Raw genomic sequence first — 19,845 nt, 5'->3', positions numbered from 1 at the left:
AAGACACATACTTTGGATTCACTTAGCTGATACGTGTTTTAAGATGGGTGTTGCATGTAAAGGCATTGCGGGAAATACAATTCAGAGTAGACACAGAGATGGAATGGGTAGTGAGGAAAGAGTTACGGACTCTATACCTTTGCATGCTCAAGATGCCTTACAGCACCCTCCTGAGTTGTAGAATTCATAAAAAGCTGAATACAGCAATACCCAGAGGTGACATAGTCCTTCTTGAGTACCTGAACAATAAAAAAGAAAAGTTAAGTCAATTAGCATTACGTTTCACAAGTATTCCTGAAAAAAGTTAGGCTCCCAGGATGTAGCATAGAGTTTTATGAGCCACTTGCCAGTCTTTCCAGAAAAGAAAAGAATAGGTCATGATCAACAACACATGATCACATATACGTTTTTTGTTGCATCAGAGTAAAAACTTATACCAATACCATAAATGCACAGCCTTAGTCATAAAATTAAACTATAGGATCTGCACTTATAAGGACGCACTAAAAACTCAGCTTTGAATCAGGGTTTATGGTTCATATTGAGGAGAGGTGTAAATCCAAGATAATAAGACTAGCTGAAGAATCATAAGATGCACAGTTTTGTACTCTTACATTTGCAGCGATTATCTGTCTACATTGCTATATAACTGTGCAGAAGAACCTATGTGCATGCAAGATCGTAGTTACTATTTAGTATAACAAACAGTGAAAAATTCTACGTGAAACAACCCAACAATAAGTTGTACCCAAAGAACCATGACATCAAAGATGTTCTTACCAAAAACTTGTATAGGTAATTGAAATGCCGGTTGATCTCAAAGAAAGCACATATACGTGTAAGAGCTCCAACTATGTACTGATTTATGACTTGATCTTGATGCTTTACAGATTCAAGTCTTTCTGTAATTACTTCCTCCAGGGATGAGATAGCTCCATAGCCGACACAAAACTCGCACAAACTTTCAATGGTCCCATATTCAGTTGCCAATGGATCTGTTCGTTGAGGTGATGAAGATGAGCTTACTGCGCCCACAGATGAAGTTTGCAAAGGAGGCGGAAGAGCACTTAGCGGAAAGAATAACATGCATGCATCTTTAGAGTGACCATGGCGGAACATAAACCCAAGCAAGTTTTGGCGAGCATGCTGCGGAATCAGAAGAAACAAATTCAATGAACCAAAATAAAAAGTAAAATGTAACCAGTTCATATGTTTGCAAATAATGCTAATGTCATATAAACTCAGAAACCACTCCTAAAAATCGGTTGCACAGGAAGATATGTTCAAGAAAGGTAGTTATATTGTGAGCAATTCCAGGAGAGAAAACTTGCAAATTCCAGAATGCCCAAGAATATTATTGCCTTACTTCCTGCAAGTAGTTGGTGCACTCAGAATATCGTGTACTATCCAAGTTGCTTCGGGGCGCATCTTCAAAGTCTGAACCGGGTACAGAATTGTTTTTTTCTGATTCCAGAGATCTTCTCGACCTCTCTGAACGAGGGAAAGTTGATGGCATATGTAGAACATTCAGGTATGAGTCTGCTGATAACGAATCGTCCAAAATTGTTGGCGCGCTTTTCGCCAAATGGTCATACCTGATATGTGTCAACATTCCCAAGAATAAGAACAGGAGGTGGATTAGCAAAGCCTTTTACTTTTTCCCCTTCGACTTACATATTAATCATGACTGTGTTCTCCATTGTCAGAAATTTTATAATTCTTTACACCTTAGCTAATTAAGCCACTTTTATGTACTTACGACACATTTAGTTCACCATGTGTTCAACTGAAGTTTACATTGATCAATGACTTTCTCGTCCCGTGACTGGATTACCAAGACATTTTCACAAGAAATAACTCTCGACTACGCCCCATACTAGGCTAACAGTTTTAGTTAAACAGAGACACTTACATGGAACGGACAGTTGACACATCCACAGGCGGACCTCCTTCTATTGTATTTATTATCTCCTGAATAACATCAGGAATGTCTTCCCCCTTCAATTGAAAGGCTTGCCTATAGAGCACAAAACAAAAACTATATAACAGCACGCAACCTGAGGATGAAATATGCAAAAAGAAGGTTACAGTTCATGTGTTTGCTGCAGCTTTTAAACTATAGCGTACTTGAATTTAACTCGAGCTTGAGCATAGCGCTCCATCCGTAACAGAGCAAGACCCCATGCTTTCCACACAGGGAAAACATCAATCTGAAATCAATCAAGTACACAAGCAGAAGTTATTGAGAATTTGTGATGAAGTGGCCTTACCATGTGGTAGAGAATCAAGCTATAAAACTTTACCTTGCATTTCTTGCACATATACACCGCCATACTATATCGTTCATCAGATATTAATCTGTCTCGTAGACATTCGGATGACAATTGATCAGCAATGTCATCAAGAGAAGCAGCAATTCCAGACCCTAAGAGGCTCTGCAGCAACTCTGCGCGCCCCAACCAGATTTCTGCAAGTGAGAGAACTTCGGATGGTTCATCCATTGACTGACTGCCAACACTGGAGCTGCCAGCATCAGAAGATATATCATCAACATCTCTACTTCTTTCACCATTGTTATTGGTCGGTTCAGTGGCACCTAGAAGCTTTCTCAGTAAAGATTTTGCATAAGACAAACCCTGCACAATCAGGCAAAGAAATAGTTGCCTTAGTCATTCACATCAGGTAATCGAGTTATAGGACATAAGAGATCGACCATGTATTTCCCTGATATAAAAGTCATCCTCCAAATATGATTTGGGAAGATGATTTAAATAAAATATGTCATACCTGCACAAATGCCTCCGTCGCATGGTATGCTCGGCCAATTGTTTCAACAGACGCACCCTCTGACAACTGCTTGGAGCTCAATACGTTCTTCATTTGACTGATGCATAGGTCCATAGAACTTCTTGCCGATACTAGCTCATCTGAACAAAGTGAGAGCAGAGCCTAGAAGAAGAGCAGTGTCAAAAAGTACGTAGCTTAGAGTTATGCCACAAGTGTAAATAAGAATAGCAATACCTTGAAGACGATAATATCTGGGGTGCTTTCATATTTGTGAGATGCGCGAACAGCTTCATCTTTGTTTGTGTCGCCACTTAGCATCCATTCTTCAGCAATAGAAACAGAGGGTAGCCTATCTTGCCCATCTGCCAAATAAGATGATCCCTGGTCCTCTTGAATACCTGTCATCGCCTCCCATGCAGCTCTCTCAGAAGCCCCCAGTCCGGAATTCTTTCTTTTACGATAAACATCCTTTGACGTTGTCCTGTTTTCAGCATTACGTGGAGCCCATGAAAATGCCCTTCGAGCCTCTCTCTGAAAATTGCTTAAGCTATTAGTGAAGGATGCTTTTGCTGTTGGCCCTGCTCTTGGCTTTTGTCTTAGCCTTGATGCAGACACAGTTATTCGAGGTTCTCTTGGTGGTGGGCTAATTGTAACAGACATAGCTTTTGCTGCATAGGCCATGATAACATTGTTATCCCTTAATGTTGGGAACTCTTTGAGTATCTGAAAGGAAACATAAAAGTAAGTCTCAGAAACTTTAGAGAGCAAACAGAGTAAGGAAATATAGAGAAAATCACTTCTTCAAAAGATATAAAGACATGGACAAGAGTTATAGAAGAGCCTTTCACAAAAATAGGGATGATATTCACGGAAAATTCAAAAGAAGATTGTCTCTAGGTACCAGTGAGGCATATTGTAATTGTTTTCTCATCAGCAGAGCTTCAAATATTAAATTGGGATGCTCATGAAGCGAAGAGCATCTCTGCTGCCAAGGAAGTGGCAGTGCAGCTAACACTTTCAGACCTAAAGCCCAAGAATTAAGCCGAGCGACTTCCAAATTCGACAGATTGCTATCTTTCCGCTTCAGGAAGAAATGGACCTACAGAGAAGATGAAACAAACATTCTTCAAAACCTAACAGAAATCTATGACCTCGTAGCACCATGAAAATAAAGCAGAAAAAGTTGTTACCAGGAGCTGTTTTGAACGAAGGTCAGATAATAATTGCATTGCACCCATAACCACTGGTAGAGCATCAGCCGAGTCTTGAAGTGAAGATAGAAATCGAGATGCTTCTGCAGGACCACCACCATTGAGTGGATCAGTGGTTAGAAGCTTTACAAGCTGTCGTCCTTGTAATTCCCTTCTAAGATCTATTGATAATCCTGCACTCTCAGCCACCTCCAATGCAGCGGAAACAGCTCCTTTCCCAGCCAATCTTAGAGCCAAGCCTTCAGGGTCTTCTTTACATTCGGCTTCTACCTGTTTCCCTTTTAGATTTTTAGAGTGACACAGTATACGAAGAGCCAAACATGATCTCAAACAAAAGGAAGAAACATAACCTCTTGCCAGCTGTTATGGCGGTCATCTGCAGAAAGTATGTGGCTGTACTTCTGCAGAGCTTTTCTCCTATGCAACATCTAGATGCACAAAGAAGAAACTGAAATTAGATCTCGATTGATTGATTACAGGGTGATTGAGCAACTAAAGTTACATGCAGGAATCTAGAACTGAAAGCAAAACTCCCTTATACCTCGACACTAATTGGATCACTTTCTAAGAGATGACAACTACACATTGTAAGAACGTTTAAGGCTGCCTCAAGCTCCCACATATGCATATACCTGATCCAAGACATATCAGAGCTTCAAAACAGATCCATGACAGAACAAAACTGCGTGAAGCTGCTTGAAATAAGACAGCAATATAAAAATGTTTCCTGAATCACTAACATTAGCGTAAAGCCTACATTATACATGTGTTAAGACAGTATCTCAAAACTAATATTTGGAGNAAGAAATCCATGACCTCGTAGCACCATGAAAATAAAGCAGAGAAAGTTGTTACCAGGAGCTGTTTTGAACGAAGGTCAGATAATAATTGCATTGCACCCATAACCACTGGTAGAGCATCAGCCGAGTCTTGAAGTGAAGATAGAAATCGAGATGCTTCTGCAGGACCACCACCATTGAGTGGATCAGTGGTTAGAAGCTTTACAAGCTGTCGTCCTTGTAATTCTCTTCTAAGATCTATTGATAATCCTGCACTCTCAGCCACTTCCAATGCAGCGGAAACAGCTCCTTTCCCAGCCAATCTTAGAGCCAAGCCTTCAGGGTCTTCTTTACATTCGGCTTCTACCTGTTTCCCTTTCAGACTTTTAGAGTGACACATCGAGTATACGAAGAGCCAAACATGATCTCAAACAAAAGGAAGAAACATAACCTCTTGCCAGCTGTTATGGCGATCATCTGCAGAAAGTATGTGGCTGTACTTCTGCAGAGCTTTTCTCCTATGCAACATCTAGATGCACAAAGAAGAAACTGAAATTAGATCTCGATTGATTGATTACAGGGTGATTGAGCAACTAAAGTTACATGCAGGAATCTAGAACTGAAAGCAAAACTCCCTTATACCTCAACACTAATTGGATCACTTTCTAAGAGATGACAACTACACATTGTAAGAACGTTTAAGGCTGCCTCAAGCTCCCACATATGCATATACCTGATCCAAGACATATCAGAGCTTCAAAACAGATCCATGACAGAACAAAACTGCGTGAAGCTGCTTGAAATAAGACAGCAATATAAAAATGTTTCCTGAATCACTAACATTAGCGTAAAGCCTACATTATACATGTGTTAAGACAGTATCTCAAAACTAATATTTGGAGGACCTAAGTGTAGAAACAGAAAGCATGAATGTTTTGGCATGAAGCATTTAGAAAGATCTACCAATGAATCATAGGTATGAAGTCAAATACACTGAACAAAAAAATGTAAGGCAGTAAGCAAAAGAAACATGGGATAACATGATTCATAAAACCCTTGAGGCGTCTATAACTTATAAATAAAAGCAATGTGAAATCTGCAAGACATTGGTTTTCATACATAAGATAACAACAAAGTCAAGACAATCAGTGTAGCAAATCGCTCTATCTTCTAGCACAGCCATCTTATTCTGATCCTAGATCTCATATTAAATCACACCATCTCCCTTCTCTCTACGTCATTGCCTCAAACATAATGATTTAAGAAAAAGTGATACCATCAAAGTTGATTTGCTCATTACCTAGCTGTTCATATCAGGAGACATAAAGGAATTGATTCTTATGTTTCCGAAACTGACTATAGATGCTAATCTTATTTATCAATTATCACCTAGTGATGGGTCAGGTGAAAATACTGCACTGCGGGTTCGAAAGAGTTAAGGAAAATCCAATCAAAAAGAGATTTACCATCACTAAATCATTCTAGGTAAAAGAAAAAAAGTCCATACTAATGGGACATAAATTGGGAGAATTTTCACCTACTATAAATTTTCGAGGACACATCTAAACATTTGCTGAGTCGGCTTGGTCAAATTCATTTCCGGAGAACCAAAGCAAAATGCTTAAGCAAACTTTGGCTCAAGTAGCATGGATATATATATATATGATACTGCACTTCATGGTTGTTACTTATTAAAGATATTATAAGTTTACTTACTTAAGAGCCAGTGTCGCTGCCAGCTGTTTGTCCTTTAGCCGCAGGCAGTACTGCCAACTGTTGTTCTGACCTCCATATCCCTCAGATCGTCCTAATGTTGAAGGATTTTCTTCTCTACTTTTGATTAGGAGCTGAAGTAACCAATCAGAAGCCCCATTCCGTAAGAAGCGGTCCGAAAGTGCTAAAGCATCCATTAGTTTGCCTTCATCAATTAATCTAGCATAAAATTAAACAAAACGAACACTATTAATCTCAAAACAACCAAATATAATAAAGATGATCCAGAAAGTATTAAAAAATCAATCTGATAGATTTTTCACAAGCTAACGACATACCTATTTACAGCTTTCTCATACGGTACTTCATTCTCCCAATCAAAAAAAAGGAAAACTGTAGGATCAGTTCTACTCATTCCAGTATCAAAGGATCCACCATCTCGAACACTGTCGTCTGTCAATGCTGGTTGAATGTTCTTTTTAGAAAAAAATTCTTCTGTATCCGACTCCGAGTCACTGTCATGTTCAAGAAGTCTCTTGATCCCAGTTCTTTCATCAGGTTTAATCCGTGAGTCATCAGGTTTTTGTTTAGGTGTCACAACAAATTCCGAAACTCGATGAAGATTAGTCTGCATTTGTATCCATCGGTTTAAAGTGGGAAACCTGTGAAGAAAAAGTAAAATATCATAGAATATGATGGAACATAGGCACTGAGTTATTTCAAATTGAAAGGAGAAGAGAACACTTTGGCTTGACAGTACCTCTCAGACTGATCAAGAGAAAATTCATAGAACAATCTTTCTGCATCAGGAGAACTTGGAAACTCATCGTTCAAAGAGCTAGATATGACAGAATCACTGCCATTGTACAATATGCTCCCACCAAATACACAAGCTAAAACTGCTCGTACTGGGGATATTTTTACCAAATGCCTGATGATATCCAACTGAAGAGGATACAGAGGGACACCAGGTGTTGCTGAGGAACGAATATAGCAGTTGGGTTTGGCCTCTATTGAAGGAGAGAGCACTTTACCCTCTGACTGAGAACATGGAGTGGTTGGAATGACGGGAATACAAGCCCACCCATGACCAGCACGTGGAGGATAAACTGGGGGAACACAAGCTGATATCACTTCATGAACAAAATCAGCAGACATGACCTCAGCAACTTTCGCAGCTGCATCTGTGCTACTTCGATCAAACACCAGACGCGTCAATAGCTGCAACATGCACCAACAGTAAGAGGTTAGTTATAGATCTGTATAACGTTGTCGCACAGCAATTCATGTTAAGTAATTACCACAGAGGCCAATCCTATCAACCATAATATCAAAATCTTTAAAGGCCACTCATCCTGCTCGCTAGTTTATATTGTTTATGAAATATAAATTGCTACAGTTCACAGAATAGAGCAAATCAAAACCAGGTAGTATTTCTCCAATAAAAGCAGAATAAGAGGATCACACAAGCAGTAATGCCGAGGGCGATTATTTAAATGAAAAATATCCTGAGAACATAAGAATAAAAAACAAAAACACTTACGTCTTTAGGCCATTCATAAACAAGAGAGAAAAAGTTGAAATCATGGGTTGTATCAGTTCCGTCTACTATGTCACCAATAGCAGCAGTATAGAGTATAAACTGAGATAGATAAGTAGAGGTTTTGTTGCTTAATGGGCCAAATGACTTTTTTTCCTTGTCTTCTGTTTCATAGGAAACAGGATTTCCATCCACGCCTCTATTTGCTGAACCAGGACTTTGCTTAGTATATTTTAGCCCAAGACCAAGAACTCCATCCTTCTCAATGGCCATGTCCGATCCGTCCCCTTTAAATACGTTAACTTCTGGTTTTTCATCAGCGAGTGCTCTCGCTAGGTTATGAAGCTTACCTGTTGTTTGTTGGAAAAATAGTTATAACTACATGAAAGGTCTAATATACATAATACGCAGAGAGGAGGTAAGTCAATTGCATACTGTAGCAAGAACATATAGAGAGTGTAGAGAAAGACAAAATAAAATACCACTCAGGAACTGTCTCTTGCCCATATGAGCATCCTCAATCATTTGATGTAGCATTGCAAGAGCACGATCTTTTTGTCCCTGTCTATGGGATTCCGTACAAGATGAAATTATGGTATCCCCACTAAAACTGGCCTGAAGAATTTGAGGGTTATCCTGAAGCATGACAGATCAGGAGACTAGTAAGAAAGGGAAACGGGAATAAGAAAAGAAAAGAGAAGGATCCTAACATGTTGTTGTGCACCTTAGAAAGAGCATGGTAAAAAACAAAAGATCACTCACATACTGCTTCCTAAAGTAAAGTCATGTATCTCTTAAGCAGTCAAGCAACTTATAGAAAATCATCATAGATAAAACTGTTACCATTTGTACAATTGTACTAGGCAATAATATCTCATATGATCTCCACATATCGATCATTATAAAATTCACCAAAAACATACATATATATATATTAAACTAAATGAAAGTTGTGCCTTTGACTGACCTGTTCAAGGAATTCCTGCAGACGCTTTAAGATCCTTCGCAATACAGAGATTATTGCAACTTCGTGGACCTGATCCCAGTAAGTAAACCCCACCTTCGGAGATCCTCCAGGGTAAATTTCTGATAACAAAACTTGAGACTGCGCACAAAATAAAAACTACTTAGGAACAACAGTATGTATACTTTCTTGACCATTCTTGAACATTTTAATGTAATACAAACATTAACGGTACACTGTTTGATATCATGCAAACAGTGCCTCAACTTTAACTGAAATTATTACCCCAAAGCTTGCTAGCTTAGTACAAAAAGCAATACAACAATGTAGAAGAATGTCTGGTTAACCAGACTCCCAAAATGCATTTCACCAAAATAATATTTGCGGAGTGCAAATAAATAGAAGATTACAAAAGAAAATATAGAAACTGGGGACAGAGACCTAGTACAAATAAGAAGCAAAAAGCAACCAAAAAATTACCATATATAGACCAAGTTAAAGTATAAGGAAATCAAGAACACTGCTTGCCTTATCCAAAAGTTGTTTGGAAATTGTTGGAGACTTGGCAGAAGAAGCAGCCGCATCTATGCATAGTAGAATCTGGCATCAGAAAAAGGGAACTTAAAACTTGCTTAGAGGTAGGCAAGCCAATTGATTGCAGGATAATCCTGTCAGAATTTGCTAAAGCAATTGTATGGTTAGAGAAAATAATTATAACTACATGGACTTACCACAGCTAATGGACTCAATTGGGAACCTAAAGAATGAAAATCTAAATCCTGCACGGCAGATGCTCCTTCAGCAGTACGAGACATCACATCTTCTACCTGAGAATATTAAGAAATCAAGATATAGGTAGATACTATGTATTCAATGTTATCCACCACATGCCTAATCCTTTGAAATAGAATCGCATAGAATTTAGACACAACAATAAATAAAAGTTCAATGACGTCAGGGTCAGGCAACATCTTATGAACAATCTACAAACTGCATCCGTAACGACATATAGCAAGGAACGAAAGCAGTACATATATACAATCCTCAAGGCAGGAAAAAGGGGTCTCATATCAGAATAGTCTAATCCCAGTATTCAAGATGTAGAAACATATAAGGTGGACATATATGCAAGCATTGTGATGTAATATTACGAAAGATACCAGTGTTCCTTTGAAGGCATTATCAACCCATTCAGCTAATTCGAGAGTGGCTTTGTCCTCTGCTGATAACGCAAACCGATGAACTGCCTGTTCTCCAATGTCATACTTAGCTCTTTGCATACAGCTGCAGAATAANGTCTCTTGCCCATATGAGCATCCTCAATCATTTGATGTAGCATTGCAAGAGCACGATCTTTTTGTCCCTGTCTATGGGATTCCGTACAAGATGAAATTATGGTATCCCCACTAAAACTGGCCTGAAGAATTTGAGGGTTATCCTGAAGCATGACAGATCAGGAGACTAGTAAGAAAGGGAAACGGGAATAAGAAAAGAAAAGAGAAGGATCCTAACATGTTGTTGTGCACCTTAGAAAGAGCATGGTAAAAAACAAAAGATCACTCACATACTGCTTCCTAAAGTAAAGTCATGTATCTCTTAAGCAGTCAAGCAACTTATAGAAAATCATCATAGATAAAACTGTTACCATTTGTACTAGGCAATAATATCTCATATGATCTCCACATATCGATCATTATAAAATTCAACAAAAACATATATATATATATATTAAACTAAATGAAAGTTGTGCCTTTGACTGACCTGTTCAAGGAATTCCTGCAGACGCTTTAAGATCCTTCGCAATACAGAGATTATTGCAACTTCGTGGACCTGATCCCAGTAAGTAAACCCCACCTTCGGAGATCCTCCAGGGTAAATTTCTGATAACAAAACTTGAGACTGCGGACAAAAATAAAAACTACTTAGGAACAACAGTATGTATACTTTCTTGACCATTAACATTTTAATGTAATACAAACATTAACCGTACACTGTTTGGATATCATGCAAACAGTGCCTCAACTTTATCTGAAATTATTACCCCAAAGCTTGCTAGCGTTAGCGTAGTACAAAAAGCAATACAACAATGTAGAAGAATGTATGGTTAACCAGACTCCCAAGATGCTCTTCACCAAAATAATATTTGCGGAGTGCAAATAAATAGAAGATTACAAAAGGATATATAGAAACTGGGGACAAAGACCTAGTAAAAAATAAGTAGCAAAAAGCAACTAAAATATTACCATATATAGACCAAGTTAAAATATAAGGAAATCAAGAACACTGCTTGCCTTATCCAAAAGTTGTTTGGAAATTGTTGGAGACTTGGCAGAAGAAGCAGCCGCATCTATGCATAGTAGAATCTGGCATCAGAAAACGGGAACTTAAAACTTGCTTAGAGGTAGGCAAGGCAATTGATTGCAGGATAATCCCATCAGAATTTGCTAAAGCAATTGTATGGTTAGAGAAAATAATTATAACTACATGGACTTACCACAGCTAATGGACTCAATTGGGAACCTAAAGAATGAAAATCTAAATCCTGCACGGCAGATGCTCCTTCAGCAGTACGAGACATCACATCTTCTACCTGAGAATATTAAGAAATCAAGATATAGGTAGATACTATGTATTCAATGTTATCCACCACATGCCTAATCCTTTGAAATAGAATCGCATAGAATTTAGACACAACAATAAATAAAAGTTCAATGACGTCAGGGTCAGGCAACATCTTATGAACAATCTACAAACTGCATCCGTAACGACATATAGCAAGGAACGAAAGCAGTACATATATACAATCCTCAAGGCAGGAAAAAGGGGTCTCATATCAGAATAGTCTAATCCCAGTATTCAAGATGTAGAAACATATAAGGTGGACATATATGCAAGCATTGTGATGTAATATTACGAAAGATACCAGTGTTCCTTTGAAGGCATTATCAACCCATTCAGCTAATTCGAGAGTGGCTTTGTCCTCTGCTGATAACGCAAACCGATGAACTGCCTGTTCTCCAATGTCATACTTAGCTCTTTGCATACAGCTGCAGAATAAAAGTTAATTTCGTAAAGAAGTGGCACGAGGGAGCAAAGTATTACTCGAGACAATTCAATTTTGGGAACTCTAGCAGAGACAAATCGGGAACAACCTATAAAGCTTAATCCATAAACTATTTCATCAGCACAGCTAGAACTCCTGCTCTTTAGCAGATAGCAGCTCAGCTTCAAATTAAAAAGGTAAATTCACCACAGACCTCCAGTGAAAATCAAAGTTCAAACTTCTAAGTTTTCAAGCCCCTCATCATACAGGTTACACATACACACATAAATACCCACTGACTCTAGATAAAATACTTCAAACAACTTGATAATCATATCAACGTTTCCGTACAAACAGAGATCATTCTTCGTTTTCATCTTCAATTTGGTTCCCTTCCATTTTAGACGTGAAAATGGAAAAAATAGTGAGATGGATAACAGTTTTTCCCTGATAACTAACAAAGGAACCAATCATTAAAAGATAAATCTACTCACAGGTTAAGCAACTTTGCAGGGGCCGCCCTGAGAACACTCAAAACCTCCTTTAAGCTCCACTGGCGTTCAGAAAGTGGCAGAAGATGCTGCATAACAGATAACCGCCATTCACAATCTTCAATGAAACGCGTAGCCATAGATACTCTCCATTCTAAAGCCCGTCTTCCATCAGCACTGTGAGTACCATCCAGCTGACACTCTTGTTCAATCAGATGTGATGGAAGATTGCGGCGTAAAACATCGAGAAGCTGTTCTGTGAAAGATATAACAATTTCCTTTTCCCCTTCTGTAGCAAGATCGCCAAGATCCAAATCAGGCATATTACCTTTCTCAGAAACACTCTCCGACGAGACACATTGCGTAGAACTGAGACGGATATCATCAATATGTAAGAGTGAAATAACTATGTTCACCATCATAATCTGCAAACAGAAGAGATCGCATGTTAAAAACATGTAAAGTGTAACGTGTTGAAAAAAATCAAAGAAATCACATGCGTGAAGATGAAGTATGAAGCATATCTATTTTCATAGGAAATAGTATTCAATTCTAATTTATTTTCAATATNTCAAAGAAATTACATGCGTGAAGATGAAGTATGAAGCATATCTATTTTCATAGGAAATAGTATTCAATTCTAATTTATTTACAATATGGTTTTCTCACAAAATTGACGGCAGAAGCCCAGCTTCTTGTAAATTAGTCAATNATGGCGTTCTCACAAAATTGACGGCAGAAGCCCAGCTTCTTGTAAATTAGTCAATGTATACCTTGCGCGGAACATTTTTAATGGCCTCCAGATGGTTAGTGAGGTCTTTTAAATGGTAAAATACGATTCGACGACTAGCATCCGTCTCATTTTTCATGGCCTCCTCCATTGCACCTAGTGCCAAAACAATAGCCTCCAAAGCATAACGCATATTCATCAGTTCAATATCTTCTATCCTACAATATATGAAGACATCAAAAGTGAAACTACTGACTACAAACGACTCACCCCAGATTAATAAAATTGGAAGAGCATTTCAGAATGCACAATCTACAAAACACGCATTGAAATTAACAACAAACAAAACAAGTTTGCTAATGCAANAGACTCACCCCAGATTAATAGAATTGGAAGAGCATTTAAGAATGCACAATCTACAAAACACGCATTGAAATTAACAACAAACAAAACAAGTTTGCTAATGCAATTATTATTGTTCAAAGGTCAGGTGCTAAAATCAAGACACGGATACATCTATCCAAGAAAAGAAAAAAAGACAGAAATGATTGAAGTATTTGTATACAACATAGCTGTATAAACTTTTATTGAACTGACCTCTTCCAGGCTTCTGCAGTTGAAGCAATAGGTTGCATGCTAATCAGTGAAATAGCTTCTTGGAATTTTATACCAGGAACAACGTCAAACAATACCTACACAATTGTATGTCATTAATACTTGTCAGATTAAGAGCACAAAGAAAACGTGCAGATGATCAACCCATTGATAATAGTTCTGCTATAATTCAACCTAACAGAGTTGGAGACAATTTCACATGACCAGAGCAAGACAAAACACATGCCACTACAGCAGTGCAAGATATACCAGCACCTAGTTGATAAAGTTTGACATAACTTGGCAAACAAAAAAATGAAAGAATGAACAGAGAGGTGGAAGGAGAGAGCAAAGAGGCAAATATTTAACTTTCCTATAAAGATAATCTACAAGAACTTAGACATTGTACATCTTCTCTTGATACGTTATTGGTGATTTGACATACTAAGTGCCAATGTCAATGTCCTTCCCAGGAGTAAGGTTCGTTTTTCAAAATACAGTACTAAAAGTCAATGGGGCAGAGTGAAAAGTGATATATTTATTCAGGAAAAAAAGTGTATATTCTTTAATTTCTCCAAGAGCCCACATCAAAAAAAAAAAGGTAGTAGTATATTATTAGGAGCTATAAATTCATTTATTTTGATCCAAGGAAGCCTGTTAACTATCCAGCTCCTTGCTTGGTAACAATATTAAATACTCTAGCGAAATAGATATCTTAAACTCTCATACTAAATTGTATATTTATCCAAAATGGACTTAAAATGCCAATGTGATCCTGATAAACCATAGCAACATATGATGTAATCGTGTTATCTATATCTCTTCTTATTTAATTTCATGTATTCCCTAAGAGACACCAATTCTACTGTGCGAATCTAGCCAGCATGATATGATATGTAATGAAATTTTCCACTAACAGTGCAAAAATTAATTATAGCTTAGAGGCGTCTATTCGGACAGCCAAAAATAGTGTCTGTAGAAAGGATGGTTCAAGAGAGACCTACCCGAAGTGGACTTTGCGCTGAAAGCCTCTCCAACACTAGATTTTCAACAAAAGGATCCACCTCACCATCATCATGCTCAGATGACGCATTACCATGCATCAAGAAAGATGCCTTTGGCGTCCATGATTTACCAGAATTGACACAAGCAGCGAAAGATGCAAGATCCAACTGATAGCATAATGTATCACAGAGATGTTCCACACAAGATTTCTGCGCAGATCATTGGATCTTGTTAGACTTTCGCTGTCACCATCTAAAAACAATAGATACAAATAACAGAGTACGCAAAAGAGAAAAAGTTACTTCATATGTTTGGTTTCCATAAAGAGAAGATTCTTCTAACCGAATTGTTTGAGAGTTACTAGTCCAAAGTAGCCGCATCAATTTTCTACGGGCTGCAGTTTTGCCTGGCAACAGATCCCAACCCATGGAAGCTACTAATGGGCGAAGTCGGGGAAACAAAGTAAGAACCTGTAACATATCAGCAGAAGAGACTTTCAGATCCCAATAGAAAAAGGGAAGTCTGAATGGGGCAGCAGCCAATCAATGATACTGCAGTAAGATAATGAGTACGAACATATGTAACTATTTTATACCACCTACATCATCAGCTTCCTGAAGCTTTTCTTTCTTTACAGAAGACAAAGCAGCACACATCACACACTCTAACACATGTGAACCAGAAAGACGAGCATAATGATACATATCTCTGAGACAAGAATTAATTGCCCTGCTCATAGGGGAACATTTTTCCTCTACATTTCTCTCAGCTTTCAAGTCCACAAGATATCGCCGGAAACACTCAAGAGGGAGTGGAATTTGTTCATTGTCGAGAGATAAATGTAGCTGGCTATCTGGCAGGAGCATATCATCTTGAATACTCTGCCGAGGGAAACATTGTAAGTACATAACAGCTTATAGTACATGATAACTTAATCAGAGCCACAGATATACATATTCCAATAGGCACATATAAGCAAACCCTTAAGCTCAAACCGACCACTGAACTAAAATACCCACAGTGTACATATTCACAAAGTATATAGAAGAACAATGCCAACTGGATATACTTAAAATTCCAGCATGATCAAGATAAATATCAGTCCTAAGTTCACAGTCACAACGAATGTTAACTATAGTACATATTATCAGGATCTGTAACGCAATTTTTTTGTGTGTTCAGTTCAGCAATCTGTACTAAAATATAGTTGTTTCTTACATGTGAAACCTCTTTTTAAATGAGAATGATCCCCTAAATCAGCTTTTATGAAAATTATAACAACCTGGATCATCTGAACAAGATCTCCACAATTCGATGAAAGAGCTTCTTTATAAATAAACAGCAAGTTCTGGCGCACCATCTGCCAAGGGTCACCATATTCATCTTTTTTCTCCATAACTCTTGAAAGGAGAGCTTTTAGAACAGCACTGTCACAAAAGAAGAATACAGAACGATTGAAGTAAGTTCTCTATTCTTAAATATGCAAAAAGTAAATTCCCAGGAACAGGAAGGCAAATGCAAGGAAAGGAATGGAATCTGCAAGGCCATGGATTCCTTCATCCGCTATAAAGGTTCCCTTTTTAGTATCACATGAACATTTTCCACTTTTTATGATTTCCTATTGAAATAAATGAAAACTAAATAGCAATGTTTAAAAAGCTTCTTTCTTTTTTTTGTGAACCCTGAGGCTAGACCTCAACTCCGACCCCAAGTCAAGGTTCTCAAGTTCTTCAAAGCAGAAAAGGCCAAATCCACTCAAACAGTGGATTACAAAACCAATTTTTATGGATGTCTTATAATAAAACACTATCCATGAAATTATTCAATAAAAAGGAATGTGCTTCATCATACTTACTTACACAAGAATTAGCATAGAAATGAATCAATGCTGGGAAGTATCATACATAAGACAGCTACACTTATCACAACTCTGAAAACTATTCTAATAGATCTTAATCCGAATCTTAGTCTAATTTCATAGCACAATTCCAACCAAATAACCAAGTAGCCTCCACCTGGAAAGAAAACCCAAAACGGGCATAGTAATTCTGCCAACACGTGTACTCCAACATTCAGAGTTTAGAAAGCTGATTTTCTAAACACTTCCTAACCAAGAAACGGTAAAATGAATGCCAAGGGAACAATCAGGACGAGGAAACAGTGGAATAATCCAAAACCCTCAGAATTATGTAAGCAATAAATAACAAATGGCACAGTTATAATTTAAAAACCTCATGTATTTGCGGACTGTATAAATCAAGCACATACTGATAATTCTCTTTCTCTACTCCATAATCAAGGTGAAGATAACGAATGCGATCAGCTGCCCCACGCTCCTCCCCTTCATCTAACTTTGTTTTCATAGCATCCAACTGTGCTAACTGAACATTTCTCTGTATCAAAGCAAACACATTGATGTTATCCAGCTCCGGAGAACCAATGCATGTGGTGGCCTCATTTATCTCCCTTCCCTGTTCATCTCCCTGAACTTCCTCCACCAAACAAGTATCATAACTCTGGCAACCCATAAGTTGCCTCTGTATATTACAACATAAAGCATCGAAAACATCAGAGTAATCCAATACAATACTCCTCAAAGACACAACTGCATCTTCCTCAATCTTATTACTTCCTTCACTAGTACTACTAGTTGTATCAACATCAAATTTCAACCTCTCAACACCCAACTCCAAAACACCTTGCAAAACCCTTAAACAATCTCCCAATCCACCATTTACATCCCTCTTGTCTTCCTCACTCTCCAACTCGACTCTCTGATCTTCCTTAATCCTCTCTGAAACCCTATCGATCAAGACCTGGACCATCAACAAGAAATCCGCGCGCAAACTAAGAGTCTCGGAATCAAACCCCCAAGGCGAAGTAGGATTATCGAATCTCAGAAGCTCAATCGTGGAGAGGAAGGAGAGAAGAGACGGGGAAGGGCAAGAGCGTGCCCAGAGGACATTCTCGAATCTACCGGCGTTAGAGACGATGGTTTGGAGAATCGTGAGTGCGAGGTCAGGGTTACGAACCCTGAGAGCGAGTAGCGTAGCCTTTAACGGCTCGAATTGAGCCAGATGAAGGTGGTTCGCCGCGAGACGAGAGAGAATCTCCGTTTCCTTATCCATGGCCGCCACGAATCCGATCACTGATGAAATCTAATACATACCGATCAATCTCCGTGGAATCTCACCGCGTTCAGATGTTTTTATTTTGGTCTGGAATCGTCAACTTTAGCTAAGAAGCGTGCGTGGCCTAGTCGAGCAAACCATTACTACGGCTGGTACAGCCAGCAAAGCTATTAAACCGATTGATTACATTAAATCGTTTAGATCCTGACTTGTTTAACCAATGATTTTTATTTTATTTTTGTTAACGGTTTTCATTAATATAACACTGTCATAGTGATGGTATATTTTAAATATTTACTATATATACTCTACCATTTTAGATCGGTAAATAGAGAATTATGGCAACAATTTGTACTATTGATGTTAATTGGGGGTAGTTCTACATTAGTTTAGTTGTCGTAGCTGTAAACAATTAAGGGTTGAGTTAACTAGAAATTCAAATAGTAATAAAATATTGTTAAGAAATCGAAAAACCAAAATTTTGGTGTAAAATGTTCTGCAATTGTTGCTGATGTTGTTTTACGGTAAACTGTTGGTTTCCCAAATTAGAATGCAAATTAATTTGAAATATAGTATGTTCTGATATGAATAACAGATACAAATTCCATGCTTGTGGTATGGTCCTTATGGATCACAGAGCCATTAAAGAAACCAAATACTTACTTCATACCAAACTCACAGCTCGGTTCAATACTTTAATCACTCGAGTCATTAATATATCTCAACAAGTGGCTTATTTAAATAACTAAATTTTTTTATATAGTTATTTTCTTCTGAACATTATTCAGATTGTTGCTGTTTCTCTTGTATTTTCGTGAACTTTAAGGTGGATTAAAGAAAGTATTGAATGATCAAATTAAGGTTATACTTTGAATTTCCATCAAACACAATTGTTTTAAAAAATAACTGAAAGACTCTCTACTTTATTTAGGTGGGTTATCGCACGCATCATATATCAATGGCAAAAAAAGGGGACTAAAACTTGGTCCATCATTTTACAAAGTAGAAAAAAAATACGCATTTCTTAGGCATGTACTCGGCTTTAACCATTATGCAAGTTGTCTCAATAATATATAGTCAGAGCTTAATAGTCAGAGCTCAACCACTTGAGAGTAAATGGACATGCACCACGGAAAGAACCCACATGGTCCTGGAAAGCACTAGAGAGTGCTTCCTGAACTCTATGTCGTTCTAGTTATAATTATATCCGATAAAAAAAATTAGAAAGTATATCTCAGCGTATATATTAACGAGATTAATTATGCAAGATGCATTAGTATGTGGATAGTTTAAGAGTGTATTCTCTCATGCATGGACTATGGGTTTTTGACGAGTTGAGTTCGAAGGAGATTGTCGCATGCGCAGCCTACTGCCTACATCATATTTTGATGAGGGAGTATTAATATATTGAAACTTAACAAATATATTCTGCCTAAAGGTTTTGTCCGCATGTAAATAATAATATAAGGAAGAGTAAATGAGAAGTAACTAGATATTCACCTGCAGTACACCGCGGAACTATTTTTTAATAAAAATAAAATATTATTTATTTTATTTAATAAAAATAAAATGTTATTTATTTTGTAGATTAACTATATTAATAACTGATATTTAATTTGTATTTTTTAAAATGTACAACCTTACAAATATATATATATATTAGTTAGTGTAGAAAGTATTTTGTTTGAGGTTTATTATTTTATATTATAGGAACTATAACATACAATTAAATATTGTGTAATTATAAAATTAATTCATATTGTTTTGTAAAATTGGAAATTAAATATTAATTAATTAAGGGAAATTTTATTATGAAGGAAAATCTTGTTTTCCAAAATCAAAACTTAATATTAATTA

General features: G+C 37.5%; 1 protein-coding gene across 1 annotated transcript in view; it reads right to left on the bottom strand.

Moving 5' to 3' along the window:
* Positions 1-18,114, bottom strand: part of LOC104752215 — a 22,436-nt gene extending 4,322 nt beyond the window's left edge. The window contains exons 1-29 of the mRNA XM_010474295.2: positions 17,126-18,114; positions 16,140-16,284; positions 15,460-15,738; positions 15,160-15,327; positions 14,857-15,066; positions 13,856-13,950; positions 13,302-13,476; positions 12,532-12,953; positions 11,918-12,041; positions 11,489-11,584; positions 11,286-11,357; positions 10,756-10,893; positions 8,513-8,666; positions 8,034-8,380; positions 7,251-7,711; positions 6,829-7,152; positions 6,494-6,709; positions 5,420-5,510; positions 5,229-5,306; positions 4,854-5,144; positions 3,689-3,886; positions 3,022-3,510; positions 2,788-2,949; positions 2,304-2,636; positions 2,128-2,210; positions 1,913-2,017; positions 1,367-1,595; positions 781-1,146; positions 138-239 (exon numbers count right to left, since the gene is read on the bottom strand). Coding sequence (XP_010472597.1) covers positions 138-239; positions 781-1,146; positions 1,367-1,595; positions 1,913-2,017; positions 2,128-2,210; positions 2,304-2,636; positions 2,788-2,949; positions 3,022-3,510; positions 3,689-3,886; positions 4,854-5,144; positions 5,229-5,306; positions 5,420-5,510; positions 6,494-6,709; positions 6,829-7,152; positions 7,251-7,711; positions 8,034-8,380; positions 8,513-8,666; positions 10,756-10,893; positions 11,286-11,357; positions 11,489-11,584; positions 11,918-12,041; positions 12,532-12,953; positions 13,302-13,476; positions 13,856-13,950; positions 14,857-15,066; positions 15,160-15,327; positions 15,460-15,738; positions 16,140-16,284; positions 17,126-17,985 — 6,813 coding nt within the window. The 5' untranslated portion in view covers positions 17,986-18,114. The remainder of the gene's footprint in view (positions 1-137; positions 240-780; positions 1,147-1,366; positions 1,596-1,912; positions 2,018-2,127; positions 2,211-2,303; positions 2,637-2,787; positions 2,950-3,021; positions 3,511-3,688; positions 3,887-4,853; positions 5,145-5,228; positions 5,307-5,419; positions 5,511-6,493; positions 6,710-6,828; positions 7,153-7,250; positions 7,712-8,033; positions 8,381-8,512; positions 8,667-10,755; positions 10,894-11,285; positions 11,358-11,488; positions 11,585-11,917; positions 12,042-12,531; positions 12,954-13,301; positions 13,477-13,855; positions 13,951-14,856; positions 15,067-15,159; positions 15,328-15,459; positions 15,739-16,139; positions 16,285-17,125) is intronic.

Source organism: Camelina sativa, chromosome 16 (genome assembly GCF_000633955.1).
Source record: "Camelina sativa cultivar DH55 chromosome 16, Cs, whole genome shotgun sequence".
Classification (NCBI taxonomy): domain Eukaryota; kingdom Viridiplantae; phylum Streptophyta; class Magnoliopsida; order Brassicales; family Brassicaceae; genus Camelina; species Camelina sativa.
The sequence above is the reverse complement of the archived record's forward strand: the minus strand, read 5'-3'. Positions and strand labels throughout refer to the sequence as shown.